This window comes from Artemia sp. Qi Xiang Cuo, chromosome 16 (assembly GCF_049724085.1).
Source record: "Artemia sp. Qi Xiang Cuo chromosome 16, ASM4972408v1, whole genome shotgun sequence".
NCBI lineage: Eukaryota > Metazoa > Arthropoda > Branchiopoda > Anostraca > Artemiidae > Artemia > Artemia sp. Qi Xiang Cuo.
In genome coordinates, this window is record NC_142809.1 from 31,250,123 (window position 1) to 31,270,122 (window position 20,000).

The 20,000-nt window shown below is 38.2% G+C and overlaps 1 protein-coding gene across 1 annotated transcript in view; it reads left to right on the forward strand.

Moving 5' to 3' along the window:
* The window catches only part of LOC148942783 (uncharacterized), a 57,675-nt gene that overhangs the window by 25,829 nt on the left and 11,846 nt on the right, over positions 1–20,000 (forward strand). The window contains exons 2-4 of the mRNA XM_089102159.1: positions 697–870; positions 3,977–4,185; positions 19,275–19,431. Coding sequence (XP_088958285.1) covers positions 697–870; positions 3,977–4,185; positions 19,275–19,431 — 540 coding nt within the window. The remainder of the gene's footprint in view (positions 1–696; positions 871–3,976; positions 4,186–19,274; positions 19,432–20,000) is intronic.

A 20,000-nucleotide genomic window follows, 5' to 3' on the forward strand; every position in this document is an offset into this window, starting at 1 on the left:
AATTACAACATATTGAGACAACAATAAGCCTTCTCATAATAAATAATTCCGTAATACTAAGGCTATGGTGGCAAACTATTTATCCTTCAAACAAGACAATTAAGGAGAAAATCTATCATGTCATGTCTTAATCGTCACAGAAATTGATCATATTGCTTATCCATTAATCTGAAATTTGCAGTCTTTCCCTGCCGGCACTTTGAAGCGGTGCTCTTCAGTTCAAAATTTCTATTAAAAAAAAAAAAAAAAAAAAAAAAAAAAAAAAAAAAAAAAAAAAACTTAAGCGCAAAAGCAAGCTCTGTCTTGTATTACAACTGAAAATTAGCCTCAAATTTTAAACCAGAATAAAAGATTACTTGAGCATAATTATTGTGGCTCTATAAATAGGGTTTTCAGTAAATTTGTATGTTGTTAGAATTCATGTGAAACGAAGATATCGCTACAGTTAATATTGTACAGTTCCGTGACTGTAAGCAGGAACAAAGAGACGTTTTTCCTTAATAGGATTGGAAATGGTGTCACTTTTTGCTTTGTCTCCATTTCGTGTAGGAATATGTCATCACCCCTTTTTGGGCAGTTGTGTTTTTCTTATATAAAGAGTTGTCGAATGGTAAGTATTCTCTAAACTGAAGAACAACAATTATTCAATCCTGTGGCATCTTGAACAAGCTAAAACGTTTAGTTCCTCTTTTTAAGGATGCGGTTTTATTGGTCGTAATTTGGTAGAACTTCTTGTGAAAGAACCAGATGTGGCGTTTATTAGAGTAGTTGATAAAGTACCTCCACAAATGGCATGGCTTAGCAGAAAACATGCAAGTGTTTTTGAATCTGCAAAAGTACAATTCAGTAGTTGCAACCTTTTAAATAAACGTAAGTGTTCAATTTTATGTTTATTTATTTTGCTTGTATTTACTCATCTTAATTTGGTAGAAAAGGTTTCGGTAGAAATTTAAATAAAATAGACTTGAACCACGTATCATGATCCTCTGGCTTTCCAAGAACGCAATTTAAATCTTTTTCTTTTTGAAATTCCACAAAAGTACTTAAATCAACTAAGGCAGTTGATTAAAGTTGCTCATCTTAACGAAGAGCAACTAACTGCTCTTCACAAAGAGCAGGGAATGCTTGTATTTGCCATCCATTAGGGGCTTTCATTGTCGCTTTACAGTTTGGCCCTTAGAAAACTACATGCTTAAGCAAAACATAAGAAAGCACACCAAATGACAGTCTATTGGTTGACGATCAAACAGTTCGTGGTAACAAAGTGTAAGTAAGGAGTGACTCAGCCCAATAGTAACCGAAACTATAAAAAGGAAAACTCTAAAAATCATTTTATAGTGATTTCAAATATGTAAGATTTATTAAGTATAATGTCACCCGTTAATACCTACAAGCCTGAAAAAATTTGCCTGATTTTCAAAAAAAGGGAAACACTCCCAAAAACGAATCTTAATGAAAATCATATTATTAGATTCAAGGAATCTGAGAACTCTACTGTAGAGGTTTCAACCTCCCACCTGCGAAAGTGTAGAATTTTTTCCAGATGAAAGATCACGGACGTGTGTTTATTTATTTATTTTTTTGTGATTTATTGAGTTTTCCAACATTCCTATACGAATTTATTTTTATTCGTCTTACTTTCTCTTTGGCGACTCAATTTTAAATGTGGAGATGTTCTGTTGAATTGTCCGAGGAAAATTTTCAGCGGGGTTGGATTTGCCTGGGGAATTCTTCCGGGGGAGTAATTTTCTGTGAGAGAAACTTTCCATGGGGGGGGGGAGAGAACTTTCCAAAGGGGGGGGGTATTTCCGGCATGATTTGGAAAACGATCAGAAATTAAATTAAAACAGGTTTGTTTTAAATGAAAATATGATAAGAATTTTTGAGGCGGAATCGTCCGCAAAAAATTTCCTGGGGGGGGGGGGGTGTTGTCAGCGATGATGGAATTGTCCGGGGGATTTTACGCGGGGGGAACTTTATGGAGGAATTTTTCGTGGGCTGGGGAATTTTGCATTGAGGAGTAGGCAGATTTCTTTATATTATTTGAAAAACGATCAGAAATTTAATAAAAGTCAAGTTTTTTTTTACCGAGAGTAAGGAGCAACGGTAAAACTTAAAACGAACAGAAGTTATTTCGTATATGAGGGGCTACTCCCTCCTCAGTAGCCTACCCCGCTCTTTACCCTAAGTTTGAATTTTTATCCAATTTCTTTAAGAACGACTCCCGAAACGCATAGAATCAGAAGCTTTTTAAAAAATACTATAAAACTTTATCGTGAAGAGCGAAGGATTGAGGAGGGGGCAGTCCCCCTCATGTACGGAATAGTTTCTGTCTCTTTCAAGTTTTAATGTTCCTCCTTACTTTCAGTCGAAATTTTTTTTTGTTTAATAAATATATTAAAATCATTTAATCAATATATAAAACCAAAAATATCCAACGATTTTCAAAAGATTAAAAATCTAGTCGAAAATGAAAGATTGTATCTAGTTAAAATGTCGTATAAGAAATTAAAATGGAGTACAGCTTATCAAAACTATTTAAAGAGGCGCTTAACACTGAGATGAGAGACTGAGAGACAAAAGACTGAGAGACACTTTGTCACTGAGAGACAAAAGACGGTTTGGAGCTTCTTACATATTTTGCCTTTTTGGAAGACAACTCCTTAATGAAAGCCTTTCGGCAAAAGATGATGTAAAGGGCCCCACTTCTATTCTATGTGGTCATTAAAACTGGCAATTTTAAGGGATAAGTATAAGGGCTATATGCACTAAAAATTATCTTAAGAGCCCTCTTTTAAATTTCATCGATTCTGTGTTCATTTTCCTCACTTAAGCCATAGTACCAAACAGGACTCCCTGACATCAGTTCTGTTGAACCACTTCAATTGTTTCAGGAGTATATTGACGTTTTAGCTATGTCAGTATTCTACAGTATGCTTTTTAACCTAATTGTAGGATTTATCCAGCACGGTAGATTAAATTAATATGGTGATTTGCAATGATCAGATGATTAGGTGGTTTGCGTGTGGCGTTTTGCTGACGCCATGCATCTTCTTGTAAAAAAAAATCTAAAGAAAAATAAAAGTTGACAACATGATTAAATTCATTCTTGTGTTATTAAAGTTTGATTTAATTAAGGGTGTAAGTTTTTGGATCCAACCTGGAGTTTTCTGAATGCAAAAGTTTATTTTTTCTGTGTTTGAACTTTTTTTTTATTATAAAATGGTTTGGGCTAGGTTCATCTGGAGGACATGGCTAATTGGAAACTGCAAAAATCTTTCGGCCCATCGGGTTAAAAAAATTGGTGCTGTGTATTTTTTTTTTTTTTTAGATTTGTTTTTTTTTTTCAGGGGGAGGCGGAGTTTTTTTTTTTAGTATCTGTTTTTACATGCTCTTTTACCGAGACATAGTAGAAAGTAAATAGAAATTTCTTCAAGAAGAGTCTGAGAACACTCTAGCCCACGTAATCCTGTAACTTTATTTGGTAATATGTTATAGTTAAAACTCTGATTTGACCTTAAAACTGCAAATGTTGAGAACTGTCATACTTACCCAGTAAACATCTTTTGTCCTTGTCCTCTGAAGTTTAAAGTACGTATCTTTTTTTTATAAACATTGGTGTATATAGGCAAGCAATTATGGTAATCTGGGGATTAGTCTCTCTTTTTAGGGGTGAGGGGGAGGTTTCAAAATGCTGAGGGATATGAGGAAAATGTTGAGGTATTTTCTACTGATTTTAGTGAATATACGTACATTCCCTATTTTGTAAATTTTTTATTTATTGTGACCATTTGCCTTTTAAGAGGTGCCCAGGACATTGAATACGAGGAAATTTTTCTATAAGAAAAATTGTCTTCATTTAAAGAAAAAATATGTTCTTCCTAAGTCGAATATTCATACTACATTTTCTCTGCTGCAATGAAATATGACAAGCTTGCATGCACATTAGATTAGTCATTTTTTACTCTTTTTTAAGCATCAAGAGAGAAGGTTTTTCTTCGTGAGGGTATGAGAAGCTTTGATTTTGTTATCAACTTGGCTGCTGAGACCAAGCCAGGTCAAGACGAAGCCGTCTATAGAGAAGGGATCGTGTCCCTTTCAGTGGCATGTGCTGAAGAGGCACTAAAAACTGGCGTTAAGCGTTACGTGGAACTTTCTTCTGGAAATATGGGAAGTTCTGAAAAGGTAAACGAATTTTAAAATCCTGTTTGTCTGCTTTTAATAGCCTAAGTTCTATGCAAAACCATGTACCCATAGAATGTAGATATGCTGACAGCCAACGTTAGTAAAGCCCTTCAAATTGCTAAAGGTCGTTAGCATCAATGACCAAAAGTACCAGCTCAGGAAAGTCCTGAGAAATTCCGTATAGTTCTAGTAGGTTCCGCTAATTCACGATTCTACGGGTGGTAAGAATTGTTAGATTTAATTAAGTTACAAAGTAAACTCATTTGGGTAGAGATTAGGGTCAAAATTTGCGATATTTAATGTATAATGGCAAAATTAGCTTAACTGAGACTAAAGTCTTGCACGTTTTTGGGCTAGTATAGTACAAGAAAATCTGGCAATGGGCACTCCATGGATTATTACGATAACCAGGTCATTAGGGATTAGCCAAACGATTGTTGCCAATTTGGACTAGTAAGAGTTGCATTCTGCTAATGAAATTTACAAAATTGTCTCAAACGAGTAAAAAAAATTAGTTTAAAAATTATCGAAATCTTATTATAATGGGAAATTACCCCGTATAGGCTAATGATCTTCACTATTTCATCGAGTGTAATCAAAGAAAACCTGGCGATTGTGGTTTATGGGTTATTTTAATGCTAGTATAATGACATGGAAGAAAGGTGTGTTTCTACTATATAAATAATAATATGCCTAATCGAACATTTAGATCCTATACCTAAATGCGAAATAGTTGAATGAGAAATTTCATGAGAAAAATCAAAGATTCCGAAGCCAAAATAGGAAACAATTTAAATAGCAATGAATCAAATGCAATTTGCAATTATTAATCCGAGAGTGATGATTTGATCGACGCATCCTCTCCCCCTCCTAAATCAACCCTGTCCTTCTCTTAAATATTTTTTCAGCATCTCTAGTCTGATAATCATATTAACTAAGTAATTTGCTTCCAAGAGAAATCAAGATAATGCCTCGGTGATCAATACCCTCACTCTTGTCACCTCTTTTTTAAAGGGTTCTAAATGTTGTTTTTTTAAAGTCTTTACAGGGTCGTTTTTCAAAAATAATAATCGTAATGTCCGGTTCTTTGTTCACAACTTCACAGCCTCCATATTTCAACAATCCATTTACCATGTTATAACCATCTGTAGCGTTAAATCCCTTTCCAAAAATAAGTTATTATTCCCTTCCAAATTATTTTTATTCTTTTCTATATCATTTCCTAAAAATTTGTCTCGACCTAAAATATTCTCAAAATGTTCTGCCCATCTTTATATGCTTGTCACTAATCGAGGCCCTTTTCCTATCTTTATCCGGGACAAGTCCAGACTGATTGCTTTCTCTCAATTTCCTGACACATCGAAACAATACCTTACTATTAGCCAAACGCCGTCTGTCTGCATTTTCCTCATCATCGACAATTTTATTCATGGTCTTTTTATCACATCTCCTTAATTTTACACTTTAAAGTCTTCTCTGTTTCCCTAACTTTTGTGTGTTCTCGTAAGATCTAACGCCCAGAAACTTCTTCTACAAATACCTTGTGTGTTTTATCAAGCTTAAAGCGTTTTAACCAATATTGCTTACTGTGCTTCTAAAGTTCCTCTTCAATTCATCTTCTGCCATCAGACATCTTAATTTTTCAAAAATTATTTCATCTTATCTTCTACTTTGTTGAATTCTCAACTCAAGTTTTGTATTCACCTTTTCTTGGAAATTTTCTATTAAATTCTTATCCTGGAGTCCATCAGCATTATTACTACCTAGAAGGTATTCAGTTGCCTTTCCCAACGAAGGTTACCTTTCCTATATACTCTAGTGCCCAGTATCAATCCTATCAGTCTTCAATTAACAGTTGCATAATCAATAAGGCTAGCCATCGTACCATCATGCGAGTATTATGCTAACTTATTGGCCATTCTCTGACCAAATAGCTAACGTAGGGGAGCCTTCTAGAGGAACGACGAGGATGATGAAAAAAACGGAGGTCTAAGTTTATTAATACCTGCAACATGACCCTTGTAGGAACGAGAGCTATACTTGGCAGATGCACTTAGACGTGTGGCTTAGGTGGACCAGACAGATGATGTGGTAGGCCTGACAGAGCATGTCACTGAGGGAACAAGTGTCGGACTTGGCAAGTGCACTTTGGTGCTTAGCCTAAGTGGATGAAAAGACGAACAGATAAAAACTATTCAATGGAGTATATGATTTATCTGTTTCATACTGTTCTCTGACAAAATTGAATGTAAACAGTGGCTACGACTTATCCACTCGGCTGTATTAATATTCTTCTTATCTACGGATTTGCTGTTGTTTGCACTATCTTTATTCATCGTATAAAAGTGGTCCATCTATGCATATCAACAATTCTGGTAATACTCTGATTTCAGTAAGTCGGGCATCATATTTATAATGAAAAACCTTAGAAAACTTATCTCCGGCTACTCTGAAAACCAAGTACCTTTTTATGAGATGAACTCTTAACATATTTGGGTTTTAGATTTCTGAATGGCAATATTAAATCCAGATTTCAGTTAACAAGCTCAGAAATTTTACATTTCAGCTTTGGTGAATATCAGAGATAATCCCTGAGAAATATACTTTGTATGTTTTTATTTAGAAGGGTCACACTTCTTTAAGGATAAAACATTCTACCATCTAGAATCATTTGCTAAATATTTCCAGAATGATCGCAAGTAAAGAGTGGGTAGAGCATATACATGTGTGCCAATTTCGGGGGGGGGGGGGCTCCGATGTCAGCAAGGTATGTCATGTTTACTATTTGTGAAATCCGCCCTTAACCTGTTTCGATTTGTTTATATTTTATATGTGTTTACATCAAGGAGGCACACTTGTGCCTCTTTAAAGAGGCGACCAACCACAATGTTAAGCGTCCTAGCGGTCGCAGAGAGACAGCGGTGATCGCATTTGTAGCCCAAGCTCCAACTAAGAAACGTGCAAGATTTCACCCCCCTCCGACTTTATCTTCATGGGTAAAAGTGGGCCGGAAGTTTCGACCCTCCGACCACAGCCCCCCTTTAACGTTGTCCGATTGGGTTGAAATTTAGAGGTTAAGCTTTCCTAGGGCCCGGGAACTTATTCTCGAAATTTCAGCTCAATCCGACCACTCCTTCCCTGTTTTCCAAAAAACAAATATAGCCACTTAATGTTCATTTCTCTTTTTTTTTTTTTATCAGCCACGCCTACAGGCCACAGTTGGCAATGGATCCGGGTGAATGAGGACTCATTCGAAGCGGAATTCGACCTGTTAGGGCCTTTTGATATTTTCAGACCGAAAAAATTATCCCCCGAATTTACATTTGCGAAAAACCTCGTTTTCCTATAAGAGCCTATGTTAATTTTTCCCACCACAGCCCCCCTTTAGCGTTGTCCGATCGGGATGAAATTTAGAGGATAAGCTTTCCTGGGGCCTGGGAGCTTATCCTCAAAACTTCAGCTCAATCCGATCCTTCCTTTTTTTTTTCCAAAAACCAAATATCAAGTTTTGTGGGGATTTGCTTGCGTCAAAAATAGATACGAGAGACTAAAATAATATAACAAGTGTCTCTGTGGTACAATGGTCGCTGTTCCTGACTGTCAGGTGGAAGATCTGGGTTCAATTCTCTGTCAGAGAAAATTTTTTATATACTGAATTTAAAGTTTAAAAAAAAACTCAGTTTCTTTTTGAAATCCAATCTATTAAATCCTTCGGCTCAACAGGTGTCTCCAAAAGAATATCACAGTCGGCCTTCAGCTTACAGGTAAGTCTCCACTGCTTTGATAACATGCCGTATACCCACATGCTTAAAGAAAAGTTTAAAGAATAAAATCGTACTGTTCTTTTGATTCGATTAGTCAGGTATTAATCAAAGCACCACAAGAATTTTCAAAAACGTAAGGTATTGAAGACAGCAGCCCTCCAACGTTGAATACTGTAAATAACAGCTAAATGTTATTAAATCCCAACTAAGGAAAAAAATGTACAAAAACCTACAGAAAATATGTGAAAAAAAAACTACGTTTTCTAAAGAGTTAAAGAGGCTGAGTCACAAGTTCGAACCTTAAAACGTACAGGGATTAGGAGGTGCTGTGGGGGGGCAGCCGCCCCCCAAACCCCCGCTTCCGTATATGAAAGGGGCTGTGCCCTCCTCAACGCCTCGCTCTTTACGCTAAAGTTTTTATTGTTTAAAAAAAAAGAGTTGTGAGAAAGTCAAACTTTAGCGTAAAGAGCGAGGCGTTGAGGAGGGCACAGCCCCTTTCATATACGGAAGCGGGGTTTTGGGGGCGGCAGCCCCCCAACTGTACCTCCTAATCCCTGTACGTTTTAAGGTTCGAACTTGTGACTCAGCCTCTTTAACTCTTTAGAAAACGTAGTTTTTTTCAAATAATTTGTAATAGTAATGTCAGATTTTCAAGTAACTAATGCATATGGTATACAAATTCCAAATTGTATAATATAGTATGAACTAAACAACAACATCACTTGCTTGATAGCAAGGGAACTAAATTGGTGTATTTGCCAAACATTACCAATTATATAAAGTAAGGTTAAAGGAGATAAGGTAAAAGACAATATCTTATAATTGTTGTGCTTGAACTAATGGAAACTGAAAAATCTAATTATGAGAAATAGGCTGAACGCATGAAACATCACCTGTGTTACAGTTTTAAATACGTTGTGTAATTGTCCAAATAAGTCAATTATTAAGGTTACATTTAAAAAAGAAGGTTCCCAATCCTCATTTTCATCAAATCCTCTGCGCTTTTAAGATGTTCCTCATTAATTGCTTGTTTAGTGTTATTTTGTTTTGTTCATCTATGTTAATTTCATTTAAACCCTCTGCATGTTCTAAGACCTTGTGTTTCTTCACCAGTGACAATCTGTTAGTGTTTTTGTGGTACTTGTCAGGAATCCGTTAAACACGTGAGAAAGACCGCATTTAAATCTCAAAGATGCTTTATGAAAAACATGTTTTCGCTGCCTTGTCAGGTATTGCTCACTTCGTGACAAAGATCTAAACTTTAGTTTTTTGGGGTTGAGGGGGCAAAAAAAAGGTACCTAGGTTAGGTTATGTATTTAATATATGCTATGCTTTACCCCTTCCTGAAGCCCTTGCTGATTCCAGGTGGGAATCAAAGGTCAAGCTAAGCTTGTATACCTCCATGGCAGTGATGGTAGTTACAGGCAATGAGGCTCGATCTTCTGTCCCTGGGCAGCAGAGGAAATCCGTCAGCATACCTCAAAGCGGTGGAAGGTTGTATATACCACTGAGCTCCACGCCGAGCGATTTGGTGGCCAACGCGATCCGGGTGACCCGCAAGACTGGGGACCATGCGGTCAACTCTATTCCCAAGAAACATCGATGGATTTGAGACCTAGAAGAAAAGTTGTAACGGCTACGGCGTCCCCGGCAACCGATGTGGCCCCTGTATTGGCGCGGGTGTCGAGAAGTAAACAAGCCAACCATACTACGGCGTTCCCGGTAGGTGACGCGACTTCGAATATGGCGGCGAAGTCGAAAAATCATTTTCATGCCATAAATCTAGGAAAACCCACTACAGTCATTAAACAGGGAAAATCTAGAATAAATGTGGGATGCTGGAATATAAGATCCGTCAAACAAGAAGCCACGCAAGTTTTTCTTGTCCATGAGATGGAGAAGTACAACATAGACATACTTTGCATATCCGAGACCAGAATTTCAGGTTCTGGCTCCATAGTTTTTACAGCTCCTGAAACGCTACATCAATTCCATTTTTTCTACTCCAGAGGAGAGGATAATTCGGGACTCCACGGAGTTGGTTTCATCATGAACCCAAGAACCAGAAATGCTCTCCTAGAATGGGAACCAGTCTCTTGTAGACTTGCCAGAATCAGACTAAAAGGAAACCCCGCAAATGTGTCGAAAATTTCTACCTTTGCCCCCACCCGTGACACTGCTGATACGACCAAGGATGGTTTCTACGGCGAGCTACAGCAGCTGTCTTCTTCTGTTGCCGCACGTGATTACTTGATTGTTGCTGGAGACTTCAACGCAAGAGTTGGTTGAAGTAAACGAGAAGTAAACAAGCCAACCATACTACGGCGTTCCCGGCAGGTGACGCGACTTCGAATATGGCGGCGAAGTCGAAAAATCATTTTCATGCCATAAATCTAGGAAAACCCACTACAGTCATTAAACAGGGAAAATCTAGAATAAATGTGGGATGCTGGAATATAAGATCCGTCAAACAAGAAGCCACGCAAGTTTTTCTTGTCCATGAGATGGATAAGTACAACATAGACATACTTTGCATATCCGAGACCAGAATTTCAGGTTCTGGCTCAATAGTTATTACAGCTCCTGAAACGCTACATCAATTCCATTTTTTCTACTCCGGAGTAGAAGATAATTCAGGACTCCACGGAGTTGGTTTCATCATGAACCCAAGAACCAGAAATGCTCTCCTAGAATGGGAACCAGTCTCCTGTAGACTTGCCAGAATCAGACTAAAAGGAAACCCCGCAAATATGTCGATAATTTCTACCTATGCCCCCACCCGTGACGCTGCTGATACGACCAAGGATGGTTTCTACGGCGTGCTACAACAGCTGTCTTCTTCTGGTGCCGTAAGTGATTACTTGATTGCTGCTGGAGACTTCAATGCAAGTGTTGGTCCGTCTGACAAAACCACAAGACAAGTCCTGAAAAAATTTGGACAAGGTAACAGATGTGAAAATGGGAAAAGGTTGTGAAACTACGCCTTGATGAACCACCTTGTTGTCACCAATACCATATTTCAGCACAAACCTAGCCACCTTTTAGCTTGGCATTCAAATGACGGTGTCACTATGGCTCAAATAGACTTCATTCTCGTACGCCAGCGCTGGAGAACCTCCGTACAGGACTCTCGCTCTTACAACGGCGCGGACACAGGCTCGCAGTCTGGGTCTGACCACAGGCTTGTTGTTGCAAAAATTTTGCTACGTCTTGCAACTCGGAGAAAAAACAAGCCCAAGGCAGGATTCGACAGTGGTAAGCTCCAAGACAAAGAAGTTCGGCAGGCCCTCAATTTGGAACTCACTACCCGATTTGACGCCCTTAGTTATTTTTAAAACCCACCCCCCGAGAAAATTGGGTCTAAATTAAAACCTGGTTGGACTTAGACGGACTATTATATCATAGGCCAATAAAAAAAAAAACGACAGCACTGGATTACCACTAGGACCCTGTCAATAGTCAGTGAGCGAAGACAAAAGATGAGCGGCCCTAAAGAAGAAACAAAAGTGCTGCGTAGACAGGTAAAACGCTTTTTCGTCTGGACCGCCGCTAAATGTGGGAAGATGCTACCGTGTCGTTAGAGAAAGCAGCACGCTCACATGATACCCGCAAGCGTTACCAGATCCTGAAAGAGTCCGTTGGTAAGAAAGCTGCTGTCTCAGAAATAGTCAACGACAGATCAGGAAAAATCATCAGTTGTCAGAAGGAGCGCTTAACAAGATGGAAGGATCACTTTCAGATCCTCCTAAACCCATCCCCATCATCCGCTCCTGATGCTTTCCTACCTGCCGTTTCTAAAGAACCCTACGACGTCGAGCTGGATACACCGACCAGAGCCCAAATACCAAAAGCGATCAAGACCCTGAAGAACCACAAAGCCTCAGGTGAAGACGGCCTCCCCCCGGAAGTGTACAAACAATGCCCTGAGGTCACTGCTGAACAGGTCCATGGCATTCTCGAAGAAGTGTGGAGGACCAATTCTTTCCCAAAAGATTGGAAGACATCAGTCATTCTCCCTTTCTATAAGAAAGGAGATAAAACCGAATGCAAAAATTACCGCGGAATAAGTCTTATAGACATTGCGGTCAAAATATTCGGGATCATACTCTTGAACCGCTTCAAAGGGGCAAGGGAGGAAAGAACCCGAGAAAATCAAGCTGGCTTTCTGCCAGGTAGAGGCTGTACTGATAATATATTTGTTTTTCGCCTCATTATCCAGCAGTTTGAAAGGTACAATCTACCCCTGATCTTGATGTTCCTAGACTTCATTGCCGCCTTCGACTCTGTCACTCGCCAGAAACTTTGGAAGATCCTAGAGAATGACGGAATACCGCTGAAGTTTGTTGAACTGGTGAAGGCATACTATGACGCGTCAGTGAGCCGAGTTCGAGTCTATGGTGAAGAAACTGAAGAATTCCTGGTTGAGTTCGGAGTAAAACAAGGGTGTGTACTCTCTCCGACTCTGTTCAATTATTGCGTCGATTGGGTGCTTGAAAATGCACTGTCGTCCTATCCAGGAGTTCATATCGGACAGAATTTTTCACTGACTGACCTCGATTATGCGGATGATGTTGGCCTCCTGTCAGACCCCGTAGAAGCTCAAAAAATACTTGACAACGGGGTGGCCTGGGCAGACCTGATCGGCTTGAAAGTCAGCACAGAGAAAACGAAATTCATGGCTATTAACCACGACACAGGACCATTCACACTAACTGTCAGTCAATCAAGTTCAGCTGGAAAAAGTCAACTGTTTTACATACTTAGGCTCCCAAATATGTATTGACGGATCTTCCGACGCTGATATCCAACAGAGAATACAGAAAGCGCAGACAGTCTTTGCCTCCCTTCGGAAACCCTTATGGAATCGCCGCGAAGTCAGTGTCAGAACGAAAGTTCGAATCTACATGGCACTAGTCCGCACCGTTCTCCCTTACGGATGCGAAACATGGTCGGTAAAACTACAGCATGAGAATACACTGAAGGTGTTTGAGCATACCTATCTGCGAAGAATTCTCAGAATACAGCTGCGTGACCGTATCTCCAGCGCGGATCTACGTCGAATGTGCAATATTCAGAGAGATGTGGCGCTCACTATTAAAGAACGCCTTTTGAAATGGTTGGGCCATGTATTACGGAAGGGGCCAGAATACTTACTTTGTCAAATACTGCTTGTCGAGCCTATTAGCTCCTGGGAGGGAGACCAAGTAGGACAGAAGAAGAACTGGTGGACCCTGGTCAAGTCAGAACTTGGACCTATCGGAGGATTCAAAAAATTCAGACACAGATGGTCAACTCAGTGGCTCGCTTTTGCAGAGCAGCTGGCAGAAGATCGCTCAACATGGTCCAAGAAGGTCTCCAAGATCATCGATGCCGGGCGAGGTGGAAACGCCTGATTCCTGCCACAAGTAAGTAAGTATGCTTTACCCCTCCCCCCCCCCTAGTGTGCAAATATATAGCCCAAATTTGTTTCATTAGCATTAACCAAACTTCACATCTCGCGTGTTTACCGGATTCTTGACAAGTACCGTTTTTGTTTAGTCTTTACAAGGGAGGTCGCATTTTGAATAATTGTTTATGCTTTATTACTGTGTATCAAAGAGACGGACACAGGTCATTCAGCTATTGGGTCTCAACACCAGTCATATTGAATTTTTCTATCCCAATGTTTGTGCTTTCAAATATGTTTTTTTCTCTCTAAGTCTAAAAAAAAATAATAATAATAATAGTTCGTCACAATTTAATATGTTCCTTTTTTGGTAGGACAAATTGCCTTCAATCTAATAAGTAAAATAATTTTTAATGATTATATATATATATATATATATATATATATATATATATATATATATATATATATATATATATATATATATATATATATATATATATATATATATATATATATATATATATATATATATATATATATTATCTTTAAACAAGCAACTGTGGGTGCATTTATGTATCAACTGTCTTGGCTTTTTCTCCAATTAATTAAAAAACTTTTTCCACCAAAAAAGTTTTACAAAAAAAGTAAGGAACTCCATTAAACCAAAAATGATTAAGAATAGAATCAAATAATCTACCAAGCATAAAACTACCACAAATCAGTATCAGTAAATAAATCAAACCCAAAACAAACAGAAATTAAAATAAATAACAGAGTCAAACTCAAAACGAGCAGAAATTAATATGAGTAGGGTTCTAAACCCCTATGTTTTCTAAGAGCCAGAATATAGTTTGTACTTTACTGAAAAAAATTCAAATGAATTTACTGAAAAAAAATGTGCATTGTCAGTTTAACATACATATGCTGATATTTATTGCTTAAAATCTTAATTAATTTTCGATTTCTTAAAGTTATAAAAATGAAAACATGTAAAAGAACCATTAAACATTAAAATAATAGCTCAATCGAATGAGCCCTTTTTGAAGTTTTTAGAACAACGCATTCTATAAACACCTTATATGCCCCCAGGGCATAACTTACAATCCTTGTACCGAGGGCTTTGAAGGGGAGGGGGGTTGTCATCCTCAAAGACCTAATTTCCAGAACTTTCAACTACGTTGAACAAAATGTCAATCTCAGAATTTTGATTGGATGTTTTTGGGGAAATAGTGGGTGGGAGAGGGGGGTTAGTTGAACTTCAATCACTTTCGATTATTAAAAACCTTTGAATTTCCAATTCAATGAGCCTTTTTGAAGTTTCTACGACAGCGCTTTCTATAAAAAACCTTATATGTCCCCAGGCCATAACTTGCAACCCTTGCCCTGAGGACTGTGTGGGTGAGTGTCCTCCTCAAAGACATAATTTCCAGATCTTTCAACTACGTTGAACAAAATGGCTATCTCAAAATTTTGATTGGGTGTGTCTGGGGAAATGGTTGACGTGGAAGGGGTGTTAATTGCCTTTGACAATCACTTTTGGCTATTAAAAAGAGCACAAGCGCTTCCAATTTCCAATTGAATGAGTCTTTTTCGAAGTTTCTGCGATAACTCCTTCGTACAAAGTGTCCTGGTCTAAAATAAACCAAAAAAAAAGAAAATAATAATAATACATTGTGCCAACATCGTTCTTTACTTGGGCAGCGCTATTGCGCTGCCTATGATTAGCCATGAATTGATGGCAACTTGATTTTAATTTAATTCAATACGCCTTTAAGCCTTAGGTTGCTGATGGATGATAGACTATCTATCAACAAGGGGAAATGATATCATTTTTATACATTCCTGTTAGCCAAGGATTCATGGCAACTTGATTTTAATTCAAAAATCAACGTTGATTTTGTTGATTTTTGAATTGAAATCAAGTTGCCATCAATCTATGACTAATTGGAGAAAAAGCCAAGACAGTTGATAGTCTGAGTGAGAGGCACAACTGGCATAAGTCAGGAATGTATAAAAATGTTGTCATTTTCCCTTGTTGATAGCATCCCTGCGGCGCATCCTGCGGCACTGTTCTGCGGTGCTTCCCTGCGGCGCATCCCCCGCGGTGCTTTCCAGACCTACAGCGTATCCCTGAGGCACCGCCTGGGATGCGTGCCGTGACTACGGCGCATCCCTGGAGCGAGTGTCGCGTCCAGGGGACCGGTGGGGACCGGGGGAGGGCCTTTGGGGTACATGGAGGGCCTTTGGGGGCACGGGGCTGGCCTTTGGGGGTCGGAGAGACAGTTGGGGACCTTGGGAGGGCATTTGGGACCCCGTGGGTCCTTGGGGAGCTCAATGGGCCTTTGGGGGGCCCGGGGATGGCATTTGGGGGTCTGGGTGGGCCTGTGGGGCGCCGGTGGCCCTTTGGGAGCTTGGGGGGCCTTTGAGTGTCCGGGGGGGCAGTTGGGGGCCTGGGGGACATTTGGGGACCGGTGGAGGGCCTTTGGGAGCTTGGGGGGCCTTTGAGGACCGGGGGCTTCCTTCGGGGTTGGGGTAGGAGGATTGGAACCCTTTGGGGTTGGGTTAGAGGACCTCACAACACTGTTCAAATGAAACTTGTGTATTATAACGACCACAGAGTTTCACCATTAAATTCTCTTCTAAAATCTCTTCAAAAATCTTCTTTTAAAATGTCTCTATCTGTTTCGCCGAAATAGTTCCCTAACCTGTCTAAAACGGTTTCGCCCAAATAATCCCTAAACGCAAATTCAGCGTGTTCCTTTGTTATTGGTATCTCTGCGCTAACGCATTTCAAATTAATAAGAAACCTTTTCGCGCGCTAAAACAATTCATCGCTAAGATGTTTCTTGCCTAATTGTTTCCATGACCTTTGGTTATTAATATCCTTTGGAGTTCGACCAGTAGAACTGTTCCCGAGGCAAAGACATTAATGATTTGGATCTATTCACGGAGAAATGTTTCTAGGCGAAAATTTTTAAAGTCTGACAGATGATGTCATTGATTGATTGATCTGTCAAGAAAGGGGAAATTAATTTGTTGTTTCTAAGGGGAATTATTGATTCACGATAGGTGAATTGAGGTCGTCAGCACAGGTGTTCCAAGGTTGATGTTGTTGTTGTTGTAAGTGCACGCTCTCAGCGAACTTTATGCAAATCAAGTTCACTGGTGCTACTCGTGACAGGACCACTTGGTTTATGGTTTTACAAGTGAGAAAGTTCCTGTTTTTCCAAGTGAGAAAATTCCTGTTTTTTCATTCTCAGTGATAAAACCATAAACCACGTGGTCCTGTCACCCTGTTTTTCAAATTCTCACTGACAAAAACCATAAAACATCCATAATTTGATGTTGACATCCGATAAAAACATCAAATAAATCGACCAACACACACATATACATCAAATAAATAAAACATACAATCTAGAATGGTCATGTTTTTCCTTTTTAGAAAGCTACTGTTTTTTTCATTCTAACTGAGAAAAACCATAAACCGTACATTAATTTATTATGAAATAATTCTATGTGACATTAGCCATGTTTTTCAAATTATAACTGAAAAAAACCAGGGAACGTCCATTAACTACCTCAATAACCTCGACCAACACACATAATCATCCGATACATTAACAAAACCCTTGACAAAATATCTGTTTTTCCAATTCTCACTGACAAAAAACAATAAACCACATGGGTCTCGTGCCACTATATGGTGTTAAAAAAAGTTGTAGGTGGCAGCAGGGGTGAAGGACACGAGTATAAGATAGCTTATAGCTCATCTGTCCATCCATCTTAAGCCACAACTGAGGTAGATAGTCATAGAATTTTAGGGATGATCGAGATTTCCGGGTTGACTCATGACGGACAATGTTGACGGGAATTGAATGTAAAAGGGCGACTGAATTTGCTTGTACTCACAGGCGAACAAGTGACCTAAGCCTAATAGGATCGCCTGTTTACAGTCTCATGCAGACTACCGTGTTTTAAGATTGATACATGACCAACAAGTCTCGTGGACTCGCTGGCGATATTTTCTCGAAAATGGCTCCACATTTTTTTTTTTTTTTTTTTTTATTGAAAATTGCTACCCTGCGATTTTCTAGCCTGAAAAAGCGACCTAGATAGGTTACGGGTTTTTAGTCGCTTGACTTCTAACCGTAGACAATTTGCTGTCTTTTCATACTGCAGTCTTTTCAAAGATATTTGATTATTAAAGCAAGTCCAACATCTAACAACGATTTGTACTAAGCTTCAAACTTTCGGTTTTCTTTTTTAAGGTTTCTGAATAGTTTTAAAGCCCTTGTTAAAATACATACAAATCTTTATGCCATTGCCAGTTTTTTGCTCTTTAAGCAATTTAATGTCTTTTCATATAGTAGTCTGTTCAAAGATATTTGATTATTGAAGCTAGTCAGATTTCTAACAATGATATGTACCAAGCTTCAAACTTGTGGTTTTCTTTTTTAAGGTTTTTGAATTGAAGTTATCCCTTGTCAAACTAGAGAATAATCATTTCTAATAATTGCAAATTTACGTTTTTCGGCCCTTCCTACTATTTTATACAGCTGGTTGCGTTTAAACCTTTAAGCTTAATCACGTAGCGGGTTGATTTTATCTAACAAAAAAAAACTAGTTTTAAAATCTTCAGGTATTTTCTAGTGTGAATTAAAATATTAAAATTATTGCTCAGGCACCGTAAATATTTTTGTAGTTTACATAATAACTTTAGCGATTCTGAACTGAACTTAAAAAATTTTTTCAATTTTTTTCCACGTCTTAAAAAGACATTGCTTATACTTGTACGAAAAGAAATTTAGTAGTGATGTTTTTCTAACAACGATTTCTACTAAGCTTTAAAGTTTTGGTTTTATTTTTAAGTTTTTTCAATTGTTGTAATCCCTTGTGATTTTTGCTCTTTAAGCAATTTAATATAAACTTCTCCATACATGAAAGGCTTGAATTTTTCCACACAAGTATGACAGCGTCATTGCAATTCTGGTGTACAGAATTTGTTCAAACTTTCGACCTATCTAGATCGTTCTTTAGGCCAGAATATCGCAGGGTGCCAATTTTCCCGAAAAAATATGGAGGCGTCTTCAAGAAAAAATACATACATACATATAGGCTACAATTAATGCTCACTTAGAAAGAATAGTATATGGATTCAAGAAGAAATACTGTCAATCAGAATTTCTGATTTGTCGATTGCGATTGTTACTGTTGAAACACTTCTTAGTTTAGGTATTGATTTGGTGTAGTATTATACCAAATCAGTTGTTAGTTTAGGTGTATTATGATTGGGACAGAAAGATGGTTAAGGTAGTTATTTTAAGAAAAATTGGCCAAAAACAAAACAAATGATGTCTCCTTCTTTAATTAATCAAAAAATGTCACCCCCATCTTACCTTCTTCGAAATCCTCACAATTCCTTCTTCTACTTTCTATTCCTTTTTTGCTAAACCTTATTTGTCATTGTTCTTTTATTTTATGTAGGAAAATATAGACTGGGTTGTAGAAACTCTAGCTTTCTAAGAAGCGCTTTGGAATATTTGAAGAAAAAAGTAGAAAGGCTTGAAAATTAAAATAATCTGAAAATTACCCACCCCTCTTGCTCCTCCAAAATTTAGACTAATGTGTGTTTCTGCTTCTGCTTCTTTTTTTCCTTTATTTAAGAATTTCGGATTTACTTTTTGAACAGAAATGTCCAAATAAGTAGGATGTCATAAGGAAAAATTTAGGGAAACAGGAACATCTTGGGAGAGTGTAGAGATCTTTGACTAGATTGGGATGGAGGAGGAGCGTGCGTAGCTGCGTTGGCTTCAGGCGGCTTCGTGCTCCAGCGGGTTGTTAGCAGTAGTAGTAGTGGTATAAGCGAGAGCAGAAAGTACTAGTTACTGCTGTGTTTATTATTTTGTTTCAATAATGTCTTGTTTATTTAACAGCATGCAATGAAAGAGAATGCTAATCCAGAACCTTGGACAGTGATGGCGAAACACAAAAGGATGGTAGAGCAAAAGTTGTCAAAATTGATCCACGATGTTGATATTATTTTCATAAGGCCACCCCTAGTCTATGGAAGGGCTGATAGAAATTCGTTAAGTATGGTTTTTTTTTTTGCCCCTATGTGCTGTGTCGTAGAAATCACTTTATTACCAGGTATAAAAGGAATTTTAGTTATTTTCTTCCTAGGAGGAACTTTGAACCCGTTAGCAACTGATTTTTGCTGAGCAAACTAGAGGTTAAATTCATGATTTATTTAAATTTATTTATTTTTCGAGTTAAACTTATCCGTTAAATTTTAATAATTTTTTTCCCCTAATTATATTCAGAGGTTTTTCACTATCCACTGGCTGGAAAAGAAATGATGACCAATTAACTCCATTTCCTTTTAGCTGTTTCAGATATTTAGGCCATTGTGTTGCATATAACTTCCCTAGTAAAACTGTTAAGTGGTGTTGCTTCTAATTCCCGTTTCCGTGGATTGTTTTAAAGGATTTTGTCCTGGGGAACGTTGCAAAGTTGGAAAGATAAAACTCTCTTAGAACTAGACTATGCAAATGATTTGATTGCCATAAACAAAAATGTCTGCCGAATTAACCAATTTTTGCAGCTTTTGTGAGTTCAAGGTGGGAGAATAGGTTTGAAAATTAACGTTTAAAAAAACTAAG